General features: G+C 42.8%; 2 protein-coding genes across 4 annotated transcripts; one reads left to right on the forward strand and one right to left on the reverse strand.

The window, feature by feature from the left end:
- The first annotated feature begins 5918 nt into the window (after positions 1–5918).
- On the forward strand, positions 5919–8952 carry LOC111444313 (signal peptidase complex subunit 3B-like). Of its 2 annotated transcripts, XM_023082369.1 has the most exons (7): positions 5919–6148; positions 6272–6319; positions 7536–7598; positions 8161–8214; positions 8317–8403; positions 8502–8647; positions 8817–8952. In XM_023082369.1, the coding sequence occupies exons 1-6, from the start codon at positions 6023–6025 to the stop codon at positions 8625–8627; spliced, it is 504 nt and encodes a 167-aa protein (XP_022938137.1). In that variant the 5' UTR covers positions 5919–6022; the 3' UTR covers positions 8628–8647; positions 8817–8952. The 2 variants fall into 2 exon arrangements, with proteins under 2 accessions (XP_022938137.1, XP_022938136.1); XM_023082368.1 differs by lacking the exon at positions 8817–8952 and having other exon boundaries at positions 5920–6148; positions 8502–8792.
- Positions 8747–13932, reverse strand: LOC111444304 (increased DNA methylation 2-like). 2 transcript variants are annotated; one of them, XM_023082358.1, is made up of 4 exons: positions 13720–13932; positions 13468–13635; positions 10032–10981; positions 8747–9210 (listed from the first exon to the last, which is right to left on the reverse strand). In XM_023082358.1, the coding sequence occupies exons 3-4, from the start codon at positions 10954–10956 to the stop codon at positions 8966–8968; spliced, it is 1170 nt and encodes a 389-aa protein (XP_022938126.1). In that variant the 5' UTR covers positions 10957–10981; positions 13468–13635; positions 13720–13932; the 3' UTR covers positions 8747–8965. The 2 variants fall into 2 exon arrangements, with proteins under 2 accessions (XP_022938126.1, XP_022938125.1); XM_023082357.1 differs by having other exon boundaries at positions 13473–13635; positions 13720–13931.
- Positions 13933–22427: the final 8495 nt, after the last annotated feature.

Raw genomic sequence — 22427 nt, forward strand, 5'->3', positions numbered from 1 at the left:
TCTTAATGATGTTTAGTTTAGGGAGATCTATTAATTAAATTAAAAAACAAAGAAAGTTAATGCATGTGATAAGAATTCTAGATGGTTTATGATGAGACGTTATTGAACCTAGAAAGTGATCATAGCAATGCATAGTCACCACAATAATTGTTAGACAATGCATGGCTTAATGATATGATTTCAATCTTGAACCATAATTTATATTTATATTTATAATTTATTAATTTCTAGAATTGATTTCGTTTTGTTTAACTCGGTTAACCACGTCAAATGTCACATGGAATAGAGGTATTCATGGGTTAGGTCAGATCAGATCGGGTTCAGACTTACCTAATTAAAATGTTCGGGTTATAATCTTTTCCCGATCAAGTAACCCTTATCAAATAATGAACTCTACTCAACCCGACTATAGGGGTGTAAATAGGTTGAGTTAGGGAAATTTTTTAAACTAACTCGAAATTTTGGATTTGTTGGGTTAGTGACGGGAGTGACGTGAATAGAATTCACAACTCAATTCTCTATTTTTGGGTTGGGTTGGGTTGTCGGATTATTTTTTTAGTTATTTATGAGATATTCCGATTATAACTAAAATCTCATAAAGTTAAAATATGAAATATTCACAAATCATTAACATCGGTTGCAAACGTTAAATATATTTTTTTTTTCATAATAATCTTACCAGTAGGATAGGGTTAGTTGGGTTACAAATGTCAAATATCAGCTAGATTAAGTTACTCGAGATTTCAGGTAAATAGATTTTTTTTTTTGTTAATAATCCAACACAAACCTTACGAGCTTAGATTAAGTAGCCCGAAATTTCAAGTTAATTAGCTTTTTTTTTGTAAATAATTGAACACAACCTTTACGAGCTAGATTAAGTTGCTCGAGATTTCAGGTTAATGATTTTTTTTTTTTTTTTTAATAATCCAACACAACCCTTTCGAGCTTAGATTAAGATGCTTGAGATATTAGGTCAATGAGTTATTTTTTTGTTAATAATCCAACACAAACCTTACGAGCTAGATTAAGTTGCTCGGAATTCCAAGTCAATAAGTTTTTTTTTTTTGTAAATAATCAAACACAACCTTTACCAGCTAGATTAAGTTGCTTGAGATTTCCGGTCAATGGATTTTTTTTAATTTTTTATTATTATTATTATTATTATTTTTAATAATCCAACACAACCCTTACGAGCTAGATTAAGATGCTCGGGATATCAAGTCAAGAGGTTATTTTTTTGTTAATAATCCAACACAAACCTTACGAGCTAGGTTAAGTTGCTCGAAATTTCAAGCCAATGAGCCTTTTTTTTTGTAAATAATCGAACACAACCTTTACGAGCTAGATTAAGTTGCTTGAGATTTCAGGTCAATAGTTTTTTTTTTTTTTTTTTTTTTAATAATCCAACACAACCCTTACGAGCTAGATTAAGATGCTCGGGTATCAAGCCAATGAGTTTTTTTTTTTTTTGTTAATAATCCAACACAAACCTTACGAACTAGATTAAGTAGCCCAGAATTTTAAGTCAATGAGCTTTTTTTCTGTAAATAATGAAACACATCCTTTACGAGCTAGATTAAGTTGCTCGAGATTTCAGGTCAATGATTTTTTTTTTTTTGGGTTAATAATCCAACACAACCCTTACGAGCTAGATTAAAACGCTCAGGACATCAGGTCAATGAGTTTTTTTTTTTTTTTTTTATTTATAATAATCCAACACAATCCTTACGAGCTAGATTAAGTAGCCCGAAATTTCAAGTCAATGAACTTTTTTGTTTTTTTTAATAATCCAACACAACTCTTACGAGCTAGATTAAAATGCTCGGGATATCAGTTCAATGGGTTTTTTTTTTTTTTTTTTTTGTTAATAATCCAACACAAACGTTACGAGCTAAACTAAATTGCTCGAGATTTCGGATCAATCTCGTACCAATTTCTTTTTTTTTTTTTTTTTTTTTTTTTTTTTTTTTTTTTTTTTTTTTTTTTTTTTTTTTTTTTTTTTTTTTTTTTTTTTTTTTTTTTTTTTTTTTTTTTTTTTTTTTTTTTTTTTTTTTTTTTTTTTTTTTTTTTTTTTTTTTTTTTTTTTTTTTTTTTTTTTTTTTTTTTTTTTTTTTTTTTTTTTTTTTTTTTTTTTTTTTTTTTTTTTTTTTTTTTTTTTTTTTTTTTTTTTTTTTTTTTTTTTTTTTTTTTTTTTTTTTTTTTTTTTTTTTTTTTTTTTTTTTTTTTTTTTTTTTTTTTTTTTTTTTTTTTTTTTTTTTTTTTTTTTTTTTTTTTTTTTTTTTGTGGCAAGAAAGAGGAAAATGTGATAAAGCACAAACCAATAATTATGTCTCTTGAAATAAAATTGAATTCCTTTTCATTTTTTGGTCACATCAATACATTTTCATTATGGGTTTCTTTGAACCTAAACAAAATTACAAAAATTACACATCTAGAGAGAGAAATGCCTAGAGGGAGAGAGACCCATGTGACATACTTTTCCAACAAATCTTCTATTAGGGTTTTGGATCCCAATGAAAATACTAATTTACTTTTTCCAAAAAGGTCATTTATTGTTTTAATATGTGAGGGATTTCCACCATGGTTTTGTTGGGTATTTGTGTAATTTCACATTGTAAAATCATCATTGCGGTACGTGTTAATCAACATAGGAGACTCGAACAGCTGACATCTACCCACAAGGTAAATTACTGTTTGTTTTATTTGGAGAACGGAAGGATTATAAAGATTCAACTTTTTTTTTTTTTTAATGGTTGAATCTTTCTTTGACTGATTAGTGTGTAATGTTTCGAATTTTCAATATATCTTGGAGCAGTCCTAAAACACTCACGATATTGTTATGAATGTGTGAAACACTTCAGGTAGATGCGTTTTAAAATCGTGAGGCTGACTGCGATACGTAACGGGTCAAAATGGACAATATCTGCTTGCGGTGGACTTTGGCTGTAACAAATGGTATCAGAGTGTGATATCCCACATTAGTTGGGGAAGAGAATGAAACATGATTTATAAGGGTGTGGAAACTTTTTACTAGCAGACACGTTTTAAAGCCTTGAGGGAAAGCCTAAAGAGGACAATATCTACTAGCGGTGGACCTGGGCCGTTACAAATAGTATCAGAGCCAGACATTGGACTATGTGCCAGCGAGGAGGCTGTTCCCCAAAGGGGAGTAGACACGAGACGATATGTCAGTAAGGGGGGTGGATTTGGCAGGGGTCCTACATCGATTAAAGAAAGGAACGAGTATCAGGGGGAACGCTGAGCCCTGAAGGGGGTGAATTTGACGAGGGTCCCACATCGATTGGAGAAATAAACGAGTGTCAGTGGGGACGCTGGGCCTTGAAGGGGGATGGATTGTGATATCCCACATTGGTTGGGGAGAAGAACGAAACACTTTTCCTAGCAGATGCGTTTTAAAGCCTTGAGAGGAAGCCCGAAAGGGAAAGTCCAAGGAAGACTATCTACTAGCGGTGGACCTAAGTAGTCCTAGACAAGGAGGTTGGAGAAGACAATATCTACTAACGGTGGACCTGGGTAGTCTTAGACAAGGAGGTTGGAGAAGACAATATCTACTAGCGGTGAACTTGGATAGTCTTAGACAAGGAGGTTGGAGAGGGAACGAAACATTCATTATAAAGGTGTGAAAACCTCTCCTTAGTAGACGCGTTTTAAAACTATGAGGCTAACGGCGATAAGTAACTTCTCATTAATATATACATAAATATGCAACTTGAAAAGCTTCTCAATGTGAGATAAAATTATATATTATTTAAAAAATTAAATAGTCAATTACTTTTGTGTCCCTAAATCTTGAAATTTTCTCTATTTTACCCTTAAAATTAGAAGAATAATATTTTATTAGAAGAATAATATTTTAGTCTCGAACATTAAAAAAAATAGTTTTAAATAGTGGAGTTAAATTCATTTGAAATTCTTTTTAATTTTTACAAAATAACATCAATATGATTAATTTTTAAAAGCTTAAAAAAATATATTTTGAATCTTTGAAAATATTTTCATTTTTAATTATTGTTTTTTTAAAAAGAAGCCCAATTATTCATAATTGTTTTGGCCCATCTTTGGTTAAAGTGGATTATAGGCCATTGAAATGCATGTTTACATAGAGGAGTAGGGGTATAATGGGAAATTGGCCATTCCCATTCGAATTTTGGCTAAAGTAATAAAAATGTCCTAAACTTTGTAATTTGTTTCAAAAATACCGAGGTTGCATGTAGAATCATTCAAGCTCGACATGATCAATCTTGCTTGTGGAGTGATTCAAATCTCAAGCAAGTGTTCTTGCCTTGAGATATTTGATCAACAAGAATCATTCAAGCTAGACATGATCGATCTTGTTTGTGGAGTGATTCGAATGCCTTGAGATATTCGATCAACAAGGTAATCTGAATCCTACTCCCCTCGTAGTCGAGATTTCCACCTATCAAGGAGTATTTTTGAATTTTTAAAAAAAGTATAGGTGCTTTTGAAGTTTTTAAAAAGGTTTGAGAGTATTAATGAAAATTTTAAAAAATTAAAAGGATATTTTTGAAACAACTATTTACGTTTCCATTCAAAACTAAGGACAATGGTTTTTTTTTTTTTTTTAAGTTTAATGGCATTTTTGATATTATTTTAAAATTCAAGGGTATTATCAGAACTATGAAAGTTCACGTATTTTTAAATAAAAGGTAGAGTTTAAGAGTATTTTTATTAATTTAACTTTAAATTTAATAATCATATTAGTGGCCCTACATATTTTTTTAGTTCAGAAAATATCCCTAAATTTTATATTTTGTTTCAAAAATACCATTTTTAACGTTCAAAAGTCGTAACAAAAACTCTTAATTTTGGGAGAAAATTGTTTTAAAAATATCTCTAATTTTTTTTAAAATTTATTAATAGAAACTTGAAAATAGGTAAAAAAAAAATGTTTTTTTTATCATTAGTACATGGACTAAGTACCAAATTTCAAAAATACCCCTAATGTGATGTCCCACGTGGTTGGGGAGAAGAACAAACCACCATCTATAAGGGTGTAGAAACCTTCCCCTAGCATTTAAAGCCTTAAGGGGAAGCTCAAAAAGGAAAGCCCCGAAGACAATATCTGCTAGCGGTGGATTTGGGGCGTTACAAATGGTATAAGAGCTAGACACCGAACGATGTGCCAGCCTTCTCGCTGTTCCCCGAAGGGGGGTAGACACGAGACTGTGTGCCAATAAGGACGCTGGCACCAAAGAGGGTGGATTTGGGGGTGGTCCCACATCGATTGGAGGAAATGTTCCCCGAAGGGGGGTAGACACGAGACGGTGTGCTAGTAAGGACGCTGGCCCCAAAGGGGGTGGATTTGGGGATGATCTCACATCGATTGGAGGAAGGATAGTGTGCCAGCGAGGACACTGGGCCCCGAAAGGGGGTGGATTGTGATGTCGCACATTGGTTGGGGAGGAGAACAAACCACCATTTATAAGATTGGAGGAAGGATAGAGTACCAGCGAGGACGTTGGGCCCCGAAAGGGGGTGGATTGTGATGTCACACATTGGTTGGGAAGAAGAACAAACACCATTTATAAGGGTGTGGAAACCTTCCCCCAACATATGCGTTTTAAAGCCTTGAGGAGAAGCCCGAAAGAGAAAGGCCAAAGAAGACAATATCTACCCCTAAACTTTCCAAAGTTATATTAATATATGCTTATCAAATATATTAATTTATTAGAATTTTTAAATAAACATTACATTCAAAAATGAAAATAAATAATTTTTTTTTTAAGAATAATAAACATGTAAAAATAAAGCAAATTTCCTAAAAATAAATGAAGCAGAGTTAAAATTTGAAAATATGGATTCCTTCAACGTGTCTCCTCCAATGAGAGAGCCCGAAACTGCCAAATCATTCCACGTTTCTCATTCCTTCTGCTATGTTCGAGACTCCATTTCTTTTCCAAGTCTCTCGCATTGTTTCTTCTCTTTTTCCCTCCTCCTCCTCCTCCTCCTCCTCTCTCGCTGCGAGGAACCCATTTGAAGAATGCATTCATTTGGGTATCGAGCCAACGCTCTGGTGACCTTTGCGGCCACCATACTTGCTATCATTTGTGCTTTGGCTTCGTTTTCTGATACCCTTAAATCGCCTTCACCCACGGCACAAGTTCAGGTCTCTCTTATCTCTTTCTGGGTTTTTTGTTTTCTCTCTTCCTTTTGGATCTGTGGTTTGAATTCTCTTGGATTTTGGTTGGTTTTTGATACTCATTTGGTGATTTGATTTGATACCCATTAGGTTTTGAGTATCAATTGGTTTCAGAATCAACCTAATGGAAACGATGAGGTATGGTTTCATTGGCTTTTCTCTTTGAGTTCTTGGGAATTTGTGTGAGGAGAGGGATTTTGAGGTTGATTGTGCAGTTGATTTCATTTTGAGAACGTGATGAGATTTACCATCTTTTGGTGTTCATGGTTTGTTCTTTGTGATGAATTGGGAGATTCTTGTATAGGAAAATGATTGAGAATGGCTGGGGAGAAGACTCAATAGGTTAGTGTGAGATCCCACGTCGGTTGGAGAGGGGAAGGAAACATTCCGTATAAGGGTGTGGAAACCTCTCCCTAGTAGACACGTTTTAAAACCGCGAGATTGACGGTGATATGTAACGGGCAAAAGCGGACAATATCTACTAACGGTGGGCTTGGGCTATTACAAATGGTATCAGAACCAAACAGACACCGGACAATGTGTCAGCGAGGACGCTGGACCTCAGGAAGGGTGGATTGTGAGATCCCACGTTGGTTGGAGAGGGGAACGAAGGATTCCTTATAAGGGTGTGGAAACCTCTCCCTAACAGACACTTTTTAAAAATTGTAAGGCTGACGATGATACATTACAGGCCAAAATAGACAAAATCTACTAGCGGTGCGCTTGAGTTGTTACAAATGGTATCAGAGCCATATAAACACGGGGGAATGTGCCAGCGAGGACTCTGGGCCTCAAAGGATGGTAAATTGTGATATTTCACATTGGTTGGAGGGAGGAACGAAAGATTCCTTATAAGGGTGTAGAAACCTCTCCCTAGCACACGCGTTTTAAAAATCGTGAGACTAACGGTGATACATAATGAGCTAAGGCAGACAATATCTACTAGCGGTGGGCTGAAGCTGTTACAAATGGTATCAGAGCCAAACAAACACTAGGCAAGGTGTCAGCGAGGACGTTGGGCCTCAAAGAGGGTGGATTGTGAGATCCCACGTTGGTTGGAGAGGGGACGAAACATTCCTTATAAGGGTGTAGAAACCTCTTCCTAACATACATGTTTTAAAAACCGTGAGGCTAACGGCTATACGTAACAAGCCAAAGCGGACAATATCTACTAATAGTGGGTTTAGACCGTAAAAAAGGGCCTCCTTCAGTTCTTCACAGCACTTTTTTCAACCAATGTTCTTAATAACTCGCTATAACCAAAGAAAAGTAGTCAATATTTGTTGTTGATAAGGGTAAATGAGATTCTTTGCTAGAGCAGCTAATGAGCTTAGAATGTGCCTTCTTGTTGCAGGTTAGCATGACTTTAAACATATCAGCAGACTTGCAGTCATTATTTACATGGAATACAAAGCAGGTGCAGTGGCAACCTATTATTCTCCTCTTTCTTTATTGTGTTCTCATAGTCCTTAGCGGTCTGGTTGGTTAACTATGATTAGGCTCCTCAACTCTAGCAAAGACTTAACTCATAAAGTACCCTAACGTTCACGCCAAACGCTAAGCCATTCTCTCCGACTCTGTTACTACTAAGCCATTCTCCCCCAACTCGCATACTTTGTTTAGCTTGAGTTAATAGTGTTTTAAGGAGCAATTAGATTAGATGACGATGTTCTTTCTCCAATTTTGCTTGCTTGGAATCAGGCTTAAATTCTAGACCCTCCACCCTTTCTCGTTTACTGAGCGAGGAAATGAACCTCTACGACAGATATATGATAAGGTAACACCTAAAAGGACAGTCATCGTGTAGAGAGCAACTGAAAGGGTTGTGTTTTCCTCCATCTTGAGGATCGAAATTTCTTGTGTTGTGTCCGTGTCAATAGTTAGATCCTAATTCGGCTACCTCTCCCCAAGGCCGAACACATTTTGCCTAGGGTGATCACTGATCATTGGTGGCTTCTTTGCCTCTATTTGTGCAACAGGTTTTTGTGTTTCTAGCTGCTGAATATGAAACCCCAAAGAACTCCTTGAATCAGGTCTATCTCTATTTCCTATTACAATATGTTCTTAACCCGCTGTTGAGTTTCGTCTCTTTCAGCAACTCGACGTGACCTAAATTTCCGGAATTTCATTTACAGATCTCACTCTGGGACAGTATCATACCCTCCAAAGATAGCGCCAAGTTTCGAATCCATACTTCAAACAAGTATCGGTTCGTCGATCAGGTTCGCACCTCCTATCCTTTTGCACAACTTTGCTAACCAATCTATGATGATTATAAGCTTTATCCGAGAATGACAAAGTTGTATTTCTCCTTATGCAGGGGAAGAATCTAAGAGGTAAAGAGTTTAACGTAACACTGCACTGGCATGTCATGCCAAAGACAGGGAAGATGTTTGCAAACAAATTGGTCATGTCTGGATACCGCTTGCCACAAGAATATAGATGAGCAAACTTCTCCATTGATATGTAATTTCTGAACTAAGTTTAACATAGGCTTTAGAGCATCAGCTTACTCAACAACATTAAAGAACAGTGAACATTTTCCAAGCCATGAATTCATCGAAAAAAAGAGTTAAATTTAGCGTAATCAAATGTCCATTGACCTCTGTTCTAATTTTGGATGCCTATGTTTAAGCTAATGAAGCAGCTCATATTGGCTCAACTGATCTCTACAAAGTCTAGACAAGAAAGGGGTGATGCTATGTAAAGTACATTCTATGGAGATTGAGAATTGGATCTATTTTATTATCCATTGAATCAAGGGAGGAAGGTAAATTACCAATATCATGGCTGAAATTCTTTCATCACAGCTCCTTCAAGAATCCCATCGATGCCAAAGTTAACTAAGAATTGTTGAGGATCAACGGGGCCAGGTAGCTGAAATGAGAGTGAAAACTCTCCTGGTGGGCACAGGTTGTGGGTTACCATTTCAAACACTTGAGAATGCTTTTTCACTGTTCTTTCACCTGTTGTTGTAACTCCTTGTATCACTACTCTGCCATCCTTTTCAACTTCACAGTTAAATTCCTCTGAATCACAATGAATCAAAAGTCTTATCAAGTTATGACACAAGAAAAAAAAAAGGATTGAAGTTGTAAAATTTGATTTAAAACCATCTCAGTTACGTCCTTGAAGTTGACAGCTAGATCGACTAAAGTGATATTCATCCCATCTATCAACCAAGAACGAAACATTGTATCTATCATTTATCAGACATATCGTGTCAAACATATTATCTAATAGCCGTGTCATATCAACATTTTATTAACAATATTAATAAAAAAAACTAAAAGAAATAATTCAAAATTGAAAAGGTCAACATGAACAGGTAAGTGGTAATTAACATATACTCCTTCCCTTGAGCTCGGAGGTTTAAATCCTGACATCCCACGCCACATTTGTGGTACTAAATAAAATAAATGAATGAAAAACAATGAAGAAACATAGTTTTGGATGGACACGATAATCGAAGTAAATATTATCAACTAGATTCATATATAGAAAGGAAGAAATGGTTAATGCATCAATTTCCTCGATTATCACTAGAACCAATTTTTCCCTCCTAAGATGTGAAAACAAACCGCCAGTAGATATTGTCTCTTTGAGTTTCTTCTCAAGGTTCTAAAGCACGTCCACTAGAGAGAGGTTTCACATCCTTATAAGGAATGTTTCGTTTTCCTCTCCAACCAACATGGAATGTCACAAATCAACTTATGAAAGTAATTTCCAAAAGATATGTTCAAACAGTTCCTAGGACTCATGGATGGGTAATGATGGATACTCTTGTAAGATAAACCTGAGCAGATGCAGTAGTTATATAAGAAGATTCAGAGCATCAAAAGAAACTTACTTCCATCTCTTTTAACGCCGGGAAGCGACACACGAAACAAGTACGAGTCTTCACATTCTCCAATGTCCATCAATCCAATTATCGGTCCAACGTGCCCCATTGCTGCAGTTCCAGTCAATGCAAATCCTGTATCGTTAGCAGCTACGAGACTCGCCCAATCTTCTTCACATGGTTGTCTGGGAAGAAATAGCATTGCTGGACCAAATTTCTTCTCCTCAAGATTACCGTCATATTTAGTTTGAGGAGGTGTCAAGCTACCATTATATGAACCACTACGAACAGAGTCATATTGCAACTCATCTTTAAGAGGAGAGAACTCTTTATTTGATGTATTATGATTATCTGTAGATTCAACATTGGGCGGGACTTTACGAACCGAAAAATTGTGCGACCTTGCTGCATCTCTATCCAAAAGGAAGTCATTGAGCCCTGTTAGCCTCTTGAACCTTTCAACATCCTCAGAGTTGAGATAGCTGACATCTGGGTTATGGATAAACGAAAGGTTCTCGATAAACCTATACCAGTTCTTGGACCGAGAATGGGGATGGAGTTCGGGTGGAAAGAGATCAGGAAACTGAGGGAAACTAATATCTCGGCCTTGCGCAGGGAACTTCCCTTGGAAGAACTGGTGCAGTAAAGACGTTTTCATAATAAGAGATTCATCAGCCTTCCTCAAAACATAATAAAAGATGCGCTCTACTTCCACCACCTTTATTTGAGATCCAGCAAGTTGATCAGAAGTATAGGGAGGCAATGCCGCAGCAAGCCTCTGCAGAACTGACTTCATTGGCCTTTCACCTTTGAGGTCAGGCCCGAAGTAGATACCAGCGATTAAATACAAGAGAAAATGTTGGTCACCATCTGGTGTTTTAGTTGGCATAACAGTTAAGGGAGATTTTGAATCCTGGGGAAAGCTACCATCCATTGCAGTAGCAGACGCCAAATAGAACCTACAAACAAGTAAAAACAAGATAAATTGCAATCATCTGGTAAGAATGCCCCTTTTATGTCCCTCCCTTCCCACATACTCGCATGCATTGGTCCATACTAACATACAATAAAGGGCTAACCAAATGCACCCACCTTCTTGTTCTAAGCCTAGAACATGAATTTGATTCTAATATCAATGGAGGGTCAAAAGACGGGGTGAAAGACTAGACAACTTCAGATCGACGCGCGCTCGCAGAGCATAACAACTTTAGAAAATTATTAGGGGAAACCTTTTTTGTAACCGTCCAAGCCCACCGCTAGCAGATATTGTCCTCTTTGGGCTTTTCCTTCCGAGCTTCCCCTCAAGGTTTTAAAACGCGTCTGATAGGGAGAGGTTTCCACACTCTTATAAAGAATGTTTTGTTCCCCTCTCCAACTGATGTGGGATCTCACAATCCACCCCCTTGGGGGCCCAGTGCCCTCGCTGGCACACCACCCGATGTCTGGCTGTACTACCATTTGTAACAGCCCAAGCCCACCGCTAGCAAATATTGTCCTCTTTGGGTTGGCTTCTCCTCAAGGTTTTAAAACGCATATGTTATAGAGAGGTTTCCACACTCTTATGAGGAATGTTTATTGTGAGATCTTACATCGATTAGAGAGGGGAACGAAGCATTCCTTATATGGGTGTGAAAACCTCTCCCTAGAAGACGTGTTTTAAAACCTTGAGGGGAAACCCGAAAGGAAAAGTCCAAAGAGGACAATATTTGTGCAAGCGGTGGGCTTGGGCTGTTACATTTTTACCGTATTGGATATCCAAAATTATCATTGTTAAATCAAGTACTATATCAAGCGAATATATGGAGTTGACTGGCAGAAGTACGCAGCTATCCAATAACTTTTCAGGATCTAGAAACATTAGAAGAAAACGCCACCATGACAACCACCATTTTACAATTACAGATTTGTATTAACTCCTTCCCACCTCTACTGACATCCGCACCCCCAAACTTTCTAGGAACTAATACTCAAAACACTTTTGCTACACGAACATGAATATAGCTTAATGGTTAAGTCATGAATTCCTTCTTTTTAGAGTCCAAAAGTTCAAGTTCTCACCCGTTTATAATAAAATAAAATGATTACAGATCTGTTTTAACCACAAAGGCCATAGTAAACCTAGATAATAGAAAGCTCACAATTCATCTGTCATTACATAATTCAAACAGCCACGATTTAGGGACTGCCATTCTATAAACTGCAATCAAATCACTCTATCTTACCAATCAGTAGCAGTACATCAATTCTAAAATTCAACCTATACCAAACTAAAAGTATAATTTGTATCAAAATTCATCCATACCAACGGGTTTCTTCCTTTTTTGGACAAAGAAAAGAGTATCTATCTACTATGTTTTAGAATCAGCTTGAGCTAGCTTATAGAGGTGAGCTACAGAGAACATATTAACAAATTTAGCCCAGCGGTTCCAAAACAATATTGTGAGATCTCACATTGGTTGGAGAGGGGAGCGAAGCATTCCTTATAAGGGTGTGAAAATCGCTCCCTAATGGACGCGTTTTAAAACCTTGAGGGGAAGCTCAGAAGGGAAAGCCTCTCCCTAGTAGACACATTTTAAAACCTTGAGCGGTGGGTTTGGCCTTATAAGGATGTGGAAACCTCTCCCTAGTAGGCCATCTTCCTAGTAGACGCGTTTTAAAACCTTGAACGGTGGGTTTGGCCTTATAAGGGTGTGGAAACTCATCCCTAGTAGATGCGTTTTAAAACCTTGAACAGTGGGTTTGGCCTTATAAGATTGTGGTAACCTCTCCCTAGTAGACACGTTTTAAAACCTTGAGCGGTGGGTTTGGTCTTATAAGGGTGTGGAAACCTCTCCCTAGTAGACAATCTTCCTTAGTAGACGCGTTTTAAAATCTTGAACAGTGGGGTTGGCCTTATAAGGGTGTGGAAACCTCTTCCTAGTAGACGCGTTTTAAAACCTTGAACGGTGGGTTTGACCTTATAAGGGTGTAGAAACCTCTCCCTAATAGATGCGTTTTAAAACCTTGAACGGTAGGTTTGGCCATATAAGGGTGTAGAAACCTCTCCCTAGTAAACACGTTTTAAAACCTTGAGGAAAAACACAGAAGGGAAAGCCCTAAGAGGACAATATCGGCTAGCGGTGTGCTTGGGCTGTTACGAATATTTTCCAGATGCAGGCAATTAATCTAATACAGCCATTCATAGACTTACCAATTGAAAATGTGGAGATGATACAATTTGGCCCTAATGTTAAACTAAGAACACACTGTTTTTTCCAAAACCCAGCAAGCAAACATGGCTCATAATAATCCAAAATGGCTCAAATCATCCACAAATCTAAACTACTTCCTATCCAATTATCAAGCCAGTATCATTCGAATTCAACAAGACAGTCATAGCTAAGGCATTCGCAAGTTCAAAGACGAATGAGGGCATTCATTAGGTTCCATTCGAATTCCGCCATACCTTACCTGATTTGAAGGAATCAAGACATGAGATAGCTTAAGCAGGCATTTCGAGGTCAGCAGATCGAAACACAGGCGCAATCAGTACCAGATCATAAAAATCCCCAAAAACTCGGAATTACCATCGATTCCAAGGCAGGACTCAAGAACAGAGCATCCGTATCAAAACCTACGGAGAAATGGTTGAGGTTGCATCAAAGAAACAATAATAGAGCCGCAGAATCGAGCAGTAGAAGATCGAAAGAAAACTTACAGACGAAATGTTGAAGAAAAGTTCAAGAATCCACCGGTGAGGAATCTTTGGATTAACCAACCACCGATTTTTCGTTACTAGATTTTGGCTACAATCAATCAATTAAAGACTAAATAACTCACCACATCAAACCCATTTCACAATTTCACCTAAATTATCTCATTTCTTCCTTGTCTTCTCTCTTTTATTTATTATGTTCTTTTTCTTCTCTCTCCTCTCTCATCTCACCATATAGCTTGAGAGCATCTTCAATATTATAATGATTGTTTGTCTACAATTAGTTCAATTGGTCCAACAAAACTACATTTGAATACGTATAACTCAATCTCTCAACGTTTAAATTTTGATTATTTATACTCTTTGGAGATATTAAAACTTAAATTTCTCTCAAGTTTTAGTTAATTTATAAGAATGGTTCGAAAGAACATGAAAAATGTATAAAAACGAGTGGTTTTTTTAGCTAAAACGAATTTTATATTGAGAGATATATGATCAAAATATAATTGCATACTTATCGTCGTTAAACTTTACAGTTTTCAAATGCGTTTACGAGAGAGATGAGGTTTTCACACCCTTATATGGGGCCCAACATCTACTAGGGAGAGGAGGTGTCCACACTCTTATTGGGTAGCATTTACTAGGGAGAGGAGGTTTCCACACCCTTATATGGGAGGCCCAACGTCTACGAGGTGTCCACACTTTCTTATGGGGCCAACGTTTACTAGGGAGAGGAGGTGTCCACGCTCTTTTTATGCGGCCCGCCTCTACTAGGGAGAGGAAGTTTCCACACCCTTATGGGAGAGCTAACGTTTACTAGGGAGAGGAGGTGCCCACACTCTTATGGGGTCAACGTCTACTAGGGAGAGAAGGTTTTCACACCCTTATGGGAGGGCCAACGTCTATTAGGGAAAGGAGGTGCCCACATCCTTATTGAAGACAGAGTTTGCTAGGGAGAGGAGGTTTCCACATCCATATGGGAGGGCCAACGTCTACTAAGGAGAGGAGGTGTCCACACCCTTGTGGGGGCTAGCGTCTGCTAGGGAGGGGAGGTTTTCACATCCTTATAGGAGTGCCAACGTCTACTAGGGAGAGGAGGTGTCCACACCCTTATAGGAGCCAAAGTCTACTAGGGAGAGGAGGTTTCCACGTCCTTATGGGAGGGCCAACTTCTACTAGGGAGAGGAGGTGTCCACATCCTTATGGGAGGGTCAACGTCTACTAGGGAGAGGAGGTGTCCACACTCTTATGGGGCCAGCATCTAGTAGGGAGAGGAGGTGTCCACACCCTTTTGGGGGCCAACATCTGCTAGAGAGACGAGGTTTCCACATCCTTATGTAGAGGACCAACGTCTACTAGGGAAAGGAGGTTTCCACGCCCTTATGGGACCAACATCTACTAGGGAGAGGTCTCCGCACCCTTATGGGAGGGCCAACGTCTACTAGGGAGAGGAGGTGTCCACACTCTTATGTGGTCGATGTCTACTAGAAAGAGGAGGTGTCCACACCCTTATGGGAGGGCTAGCGTCTACTAGGGAGAGGACGTGTCCACACCCTTATGGGGCTAGCTTCTACTAGGGAGGGGAAGTTTCCACATCCTTATGGGAGGGCCAACGTCTACTAGGGAGAGGAGGTTTCCTGTAACGGTACACCTTCTGAGGAGAGAGGAGAGAGAGAGAAAAAAAAAAGGGCCCCCGCCGAAAATCACGAGATTTCGGCGGGATCCACTCAGGTTCCCGTAAACCCTAGGAGTGGCCACCGCCTTTAGGGAGAAGGGAGCGCTAGTGTGGTGGGAAGCAGGAGGAAGCCAACGCGCCACCGGAGAACGGACGAGCGACGACGCACCCACCGGCGACAATAGCCAAGCCCTGCGAGTTGGACCGTCGGGACTTTTGGACGAGGGAGACGCAGCGCCGGCGCGGGTTCCCCCGGCATTCGGCGAGACCTCTCAGCCAGCGTGCAGCCCGCGTTTGGACACCACCCCAGAGCCTCGTCCCCTTTGTGGCCCAAGCCGGAGGCGTTCCAGAAACCCTGCACCGGCGGTGTTCGTCGCAGCCATCGGTTTCTGCTCCACCGGCGGCTTCGAGAACCTCCGGTTCGGCTAAGTGCGGCTTGGCGGCTCGACATCCGAATAGTATACCGATTCCTAGGTTTTCGACCATTCCGAAGCCATTTTCGCCCTCGTTTCAACCATTTGAGAAGGTAGTTAGGCGCTGGAGTTAGCGTTGTGGGCGACTTCGGTCAAGGCCAAGGAGGTAAGTAACCTTACTGTTGGCGTTAGTTATGTATGTATGTTGGTGCGTGCCCTGTGGCCCTTGCATGCACCATAGGTGGTTGCTGTATGCTAGGTTAGATGTTTCTTGCCGTGAAATGCTACGCATGCTTTGTTTATGTATGTGATTCTTGTAGTGAATTGCTAGGTATGCCATGTTTATGAATATGATGTTGTGGCGCGTTTTGTCGCCCTGTATGCATGATGAGCTTGATTGACATGTCATGATTGTAATGAGAACCCCACATACCATGAATAAAATGACTAGTATGCTAGGATATGCTTGCTCAATGTGGACCCGGTTATGCTATGATATGCTTGCCCAATGTGAACCTGGTTATGCTATGTAATGCGGCGAGGGGATGGAGCGTCGTAGGTGTAATGACATGGAGGTAAACCTTAAGAACCTCATGCATGCTATGGTTATGTACTTGGGGCACTCCCCCATTATGCTACTGATGGTAAGGATGCGTATATTCGATATTGTGTTCGCCACGATATCATGCAGGCCCTCCTTTGTCTGTGGCGTCCGGTATTGTATGTCATACATACCCGACCAAGCCAGGCCCAGGGAGCTCGCTTGCGAGCTCGCCTGGTGGGCCCACAGTCACACACGTGGGCCATGTGTGGGAAATTACCATGCATCCACCCCCGCCCGAACAAGGCAAGGGCCTAAGGCCATGGGAAGGAATGGAAGACAAACCTCTCTCTCAGTTCCGTTCTTCTAGCAGTGTGCGGCATGTATGGTAACGATGTGTGACATGTATGGGTATTTCTGTGTGACATGTATGTGTGTTGTGTGCGTCATGTATGTGTATCATGTGCGACATGTAGATGTACTGTGTGCGACTGCTTGTATCCGAATGTATGAATATATGCTTAACCCCAACAGTGGGGCGACTTACTGGGTATTTTATATAATACTCAAGCCACGTGCTACCAATATTTTTCAGGAAAGGGCAAGGCTCCCATGTACGGGTGACGGTGGATGAGGCGAAGGGCCATGGAAATCTTGAGGAGGGTTTGTTGTGTCGTAGCGCCTGTTGGGTTCTCTTGGGTTCTTAGTGTTGCGAAGTGTTTATTTAGTCTCTGTTGATTACTTCTAGGCTAGGTTGTCGCAATTGATTTTCTAGGTATGAACTGCTTAAATTGATGAATGCATTTCCGTTATCGAGACTGTTCCATGTGAGCCCTTTTCCTGTTGATTTGACGAGTATAAGGTAACGTCGCTAATTAGGGTGGGGAAAATTAGGGGCGTTACAGTTGGTATCAGAGCGCTAGGTCACAGATCTTGTAGACTGGTCTACGATGTAGGCCTAAGGCATCTCCATGGTCCTCCAGCAACCACACCGTCACCGTCAGGTATGTGTACATGGGTAAGAGAGAATTACGGAAGTAATTGTTCTGATGTGATATGTTCCATGATGTGCCCGATTTATGCTTGTGTGTGTGTCCGGCTAATGCCATTGCGTGCGTACGCGACTTATGCCTTTGTGATTGATCATGGAAGTGGGGGAATAGTATGTAACCTCATCGCTATTGCTAGGGGTAGATATGCCACCCAGGACGCGAGGAGGGAGTACTAGGAGGCGAACCCCAGTTGGGGGTAGGAGCGTGAGGAGGCGGGGTCCTGGCCGCGAGGACACCGGGGAGGGGCCCGACGTAACGGTGACGTGCCCGTGGCCGGCGACACCCCAGCCCGCCCGAGACTCAGCGGCGGAATTGGTCGATGTATTGCGGGTCGTGGTACGAAGCCTGTCCGGACGCCAGCCTGCGAATGACTCCGCCTCCACCAGGGAAGCCAGGTGCCTGCGAGATTTTAAGCGAGGTGACCCACAGACCTTTAAGGGGACCTCTGACAACCCGACCGAGGCACAGTTGTGGCTGAGTTCAATAGAGACCGTATTCAGGCTGACAAACTGCCCCGAAGATCAAAAGGTGGAATGCGCAGCATTCATGCTGCGTGCCGATGCTCAGGTATGGTGGCGCTCCACCCGGGAGCTTATTAGACCCGGGAGGGGTGAAATTTCATGGACAGAATTCAGGGAGGCCTTTGCAGAGGCGTACTACCTAGAGGACGTCCAGACCCGCAAGCATTAGGAATTCACTCACCTGAAACAGAGAGGGCGTTCAGTTACTGCCTATGCCAGAGAGTTCGCCAAGTTGAAATGCTTCGCCCCGGACTTGGTGGACACCGACTACCGGTCGGCCCGCCGGTTTGTGCTTGGGCTGGACCGGAAGATACGTAACGTGGTTGAAGCGATAGCACCTAAGACTTACGCTGACGCGATGAGAGTAGCACGGGCCATGGAGGGGACTGATGGACCAAGTGAATCCCGCTCATCGACCCAGAGACGAAAACGACGCAGTGACCGAGATGACCGCCGCGGGTCCCGCTCACCAACCGAGAGACGGAGGCGACGCCGTGACTGGGGTGACCGCCGCGATTCGTCCTCGTCGCCACCACCGCGGCGACCAGCCAGACGGCGCCGCGATTCATCCCCATCGCCGCCACCGAGACGACCAGACAGACGGCGCCGCGATCCCAGGCGGGGCCAACAGGGAAGAGAGGGCAGGGCAGACGATCGACCCAAGTGCGGCGAGTGTGGGAAGACCCATTGGGGGCGGTGCCTAGCTCGCTCCGGGGCCTGCTTCCGATGCGGGAAGGAGGGTCACTTAGCCAGAGACTGCCCGGGAGGTCGCGTCAATGACACCGGGGCCCAGCAAAGGCAACTACGCATAACAGATGCCCCCACCCAGAACCGCCCCCCAGCGAGAGCCTATGCCTCCACTAGCAGGGATGTGGAAAACCCGGACGCGGCAGTGACAGGTACACTATCCATCCTTGGTCATTTCGCTTTGACGTTGTTTGACTCTAGATCTACGCACTCCTTTATTTCCACTACTTTTGTTAGTCAAGCGGGGATAGTGTTAGAACCCCTATTACACGATTTTCTAGTGGGCACCCCGGCAGGGGTGGATATGGTCGCCGCCTATAGGGTAAAGGATGGTCATGTAGTAATATCAGGGGGTTAGCTTGGGTGTAGACTTAATGGTGGTCGATATGACCGTGTATGATGTAATCCTAGGCATGGACTGGTTAGCGGAACACCATGCTAGCATAGACTGCCACAAGAAGGAGGTCATTTTCACGCCACCGTCGAGGACCAGGTTTAGGTTCAAGGGCATTAGTCTGGGTACGATGCCCAAGGTGATATCGATGATGAAGGCGAAGAAGCTGGTCCGACACGGGGCCTGGGCGATGCTAGCCAGCGTGGCAAGGATCAAGGAAGAAGGCGTCCAAGCTGGTCCGACACGGGGCCTGGGCGATGCTAGCCAGCGTGGCAAGGATCAAGGAAGAAGGCGTCCCCCTAACCGAGTTGCCTATAGTGAGTGAGTTCCCAGATGTGTTCCCGGAGGACCTGCCGGGGACTCCCCCATCCCGAGATGTCGACTTCGCTATAAAATTGGAACCAGGGACCGGCCCCATATCCAAGGCACCGTACATCCCGAGATGTCGACTTCGCTATAAAATTGGAACCAGGGACCGGCCCCATATCCAAGGCACCGTACTGCATGGCACCAGCAGAGCTTAAGGAACTTAAGGTGCAACTACAAGAACTGCTAGACAAGGGGTTTATCAGACCGAGCGTGTCGCCTTGGGGCGCACCGGTTTTATTCGTCAAGAAAAAGGACGGTTCCATGCGCTTGTGCGTTGATTACAGGGAACTGAATAAGAGGACAGTGAAGAACAGGTACCCCCTCCCACGCATCGAAGACTTATTTGATCAGCTCAGAGAGGCCACGGTGTTCTCAAAGATCGACCTTCGCTCAGGTTACCATCAGATCAAGATAAAAAACGAGGACGTGCCAAAAACAGCTTTCAGAACAAGGTACGGCCACTATGAGTTTGTAGTAATGTCGTTTGGACTCACCAATGCTCCGGCAGTGTTTATGGAACTGATGAATCGGGTGTTCAAGGAGTACTTGGATACCTTTGTCATTGTATTCATAGATGACATCCTGGTATACTCAAGGACGGATCAGGAGCACCAAACACACTTGAGGAAGGCCTTGACAGTCTTGAGGGAAAACAGGTTGTATGCCAAGTTCTCGAAATGTGAGTTTTGGTTACGCGAAGTCTCATTCTTGGGGCATGTGATATCGGCAGAAGAAGTGTCAGTGGACCCCGCCAAGGTGGAGGCGGTCACCGGCTGGGCCCGCCCAACTACGGTGACTGAGGTATGGAGTTTCCTGGGTCTGGCAGGTTACTACCGCCGCTTCGTGCAAGACTTCTCCAAGATAGCGGCGCCTCTCTCACAACTAACTCGAAAGGCTACGCCATTCGTATGGACCGAGGAGTGCGAGGCAAGCTTCCGGGATCTGAAGGAGAGACTGGCGACCGCGCCCGTGCTCACAATGCCCGATGGTACAGGGAACTACGTCATATTCAGTGATGCTTCCAAAAGGGGCCTAGGGTGCGTGTTGATGCAACGTGGGAGGGTTATTGCCTACGCATCCAGACAACTGAAGGACTATGAAAAGAACTACCCTGTGCATGACTTGGAACTGGCAGCAGTAGTCTTCGCGTTAAAAATATGGCGACACTACCTGTATGGGGAGAGGACTCAAATTTATACCGACCATAAGAGCCTGAAGTACTTCTTCACCCAAAAGGAATTAAATATGAGGCAACAACGGTGGTTAGAGCTAGTCAAGGATTATGATATAGACATCCAGTATCACCCCGGGAAGGCCAACGCGGTCGCAGATGCCCTGAGTAGGAAGGCAGCGCATTCGTCGGCACTAATCACGAAAGAACCTCGAGTGCAGGTTGACTTCCAGCGAGCGGGGATAGTAGTAGCCCTGGAGGGTATTAAGGCGCAACTGGCTCGACTAACGGTGCAACCCACCCTTCGACAGAGAGTCATTGAAGCGCAGGCAAGGGACTCCGGGTTAGCTAGGGCACTTAACAAAATGGAAACCGAACCAGCGGGTGGGTATTCCAAGGCAGCAGATGGTGGGTTACTGTACCACGGTCGCTTGTGTGTACCGGCGATAGGGGAATTGAGGGGTGAAATCCTGAGTGAAGCGCATAACTCCCCATTTGTCATGCACCCTGGCGGCACGAAGATGTATCAGGACCTCAGACCCCACTTCTGGTGGTGTGGTATGAAGAAGGATATCGCGGAATTCGTCAGCAGATGCTTGGTTTGCCAACAGGTTAAAGCACCCAGACAGAGACCAGCAGGATTACTACAGCCCCTCAACATACTGGAGTGGAAGTGGGAGAACATCGCCATGGATTTTATAGTGGGCCTGCCCAAGACGCTAAAGGGTTACACGGTCATATGGGTGGTCGTGGACAGATTAACGAAGTCAGCACATTTCCTCCCCGGCAAGGCTACCTATACAGTGGACATGTGGGCACAACTGTACATGTAGGAAATCGTCAGGTTGCATGGGGTCCCTGTGTCGATCGTATCTAACCGAGACCCACGGTTTACTTCGACATTTTGGCGCGGACTCCAGAAGGCGTTAGGCACTCGACTGGACTTCAGTACAGCGTACCACCCACAGACTGATGGCCAAACGGAACGCTTGAACCAAGTTTTAGAGGACATGTTGCGGGCCTGTGTACTGGATTTCTCTGGGAGTTGGGACTCGAAATTGCACCTTATGGAATTCGCTTATAATAACAGCTACCAGGCGACAATCGGTATGGCACCGTACGAGACATTGTATGGAAGGCGGTGTAGGACACCATTATGCTGGGGCGAGGTAGGGGAACGGGAATTGATGGGTCCGGAGCTGGTCCAAGTCACCAACGAGGCGATGCAGCAGATCAGGGAGAGGATGCGCACTGCTCAAAGTAGACAGAAGAGCTACGCGGACTCGAGGCGAAGAAACCTGGAGTTCGAAGTGGGGGACATGGTATTCCTAAAGGTGGCCCCCATGAAGGGCGTTTTGAGGTTCGGACGAAAGGGCAAATTGAGTCCGCGCTTCATAGGACCCTTCGAGATTTTGGAGCGAATCGGACCCGTTGCGTATAGATTAGCCCTACCCCCGTCCCTCTCATCCATACACAACGTGTTCCATGTATCGACCCTTCGCAAGTACTTAGCGAACCCCACGCACGTGATAGATTATTCGACTCTGGACGTGACCGAAGGCTTAAGCTACGAGGAGAAACCGGTGGGGGTCCTAGCTCGCGAGGTAAGGACCTTGCGCACCAAGGAAATTGCATTCATCAAGGTGTGGTGGGGGAACCAGTCAGCAGAGGAGGCCACCTGGGAACGGGAGGATGAGATAAGGGAGAAGTACCCAGAGTTGTTTGTAGATGCCAACCCTTTCGAGGACGAAAGTCCCTTGTAGGGGGGAGTGATGTAACGGTACACCTTCTGAGGAGAGAGGAGAGAGAGAGAGAAAAAAAAAAAAAA

Source organism: Cucurbita moschata, unplaced genomic scaffold (genome assembly GCF_002738365.1).
Source record: "Cucurbita moschata cultivar Rifu unplaced genomic scaffold, Cmos_1.0 Cmo_Scf00006, whole genome shotgun sequence".
NCBI lineage: Eukaryota > Viridiplantae > Streptophyta > Magnoliopsida > Cucurbitales > Cucurbitaceae > Cucurbita > Cucurbita moschata.

Coding starts and splice junctions, on each gene's coding strand:
- LOC111444313 (XM_023082369.1), top strand. CDS start 6,023: ATGCATTCATTTGGGTATCGAGCCAACGCTCTGGTGACCTTTGCGGCC. Junction 7,599..8,160: donor TTACATGGAATACAAAGCAG/GTGCAGTGGCAA, acceptor TTTGTGCAACAG/GTTTTTGTGTTTCTAGCTGC. Junction 8,215..8,316: donor CAAAGAACTCCTTGAATCAG/GTCTATCTCTAT, acceptor TTTCATTTACAG/ATCTCACTCTGGGACAGTAT.
- LOC111444304 (XM_023082358.1), bottom strand. CDS start 10,956: ATGGATGGTAGCTTTCCCCAGGATTCAAAATCTCCCTTAACTGTTATG. Junction 9,211..10,031: donor CGGCGTTAAAAGAGATGGAA/GTAAGTTTCTTT, acceptor ATTGTGATTCAG/AGGAATTTAACTGTGAAGTT.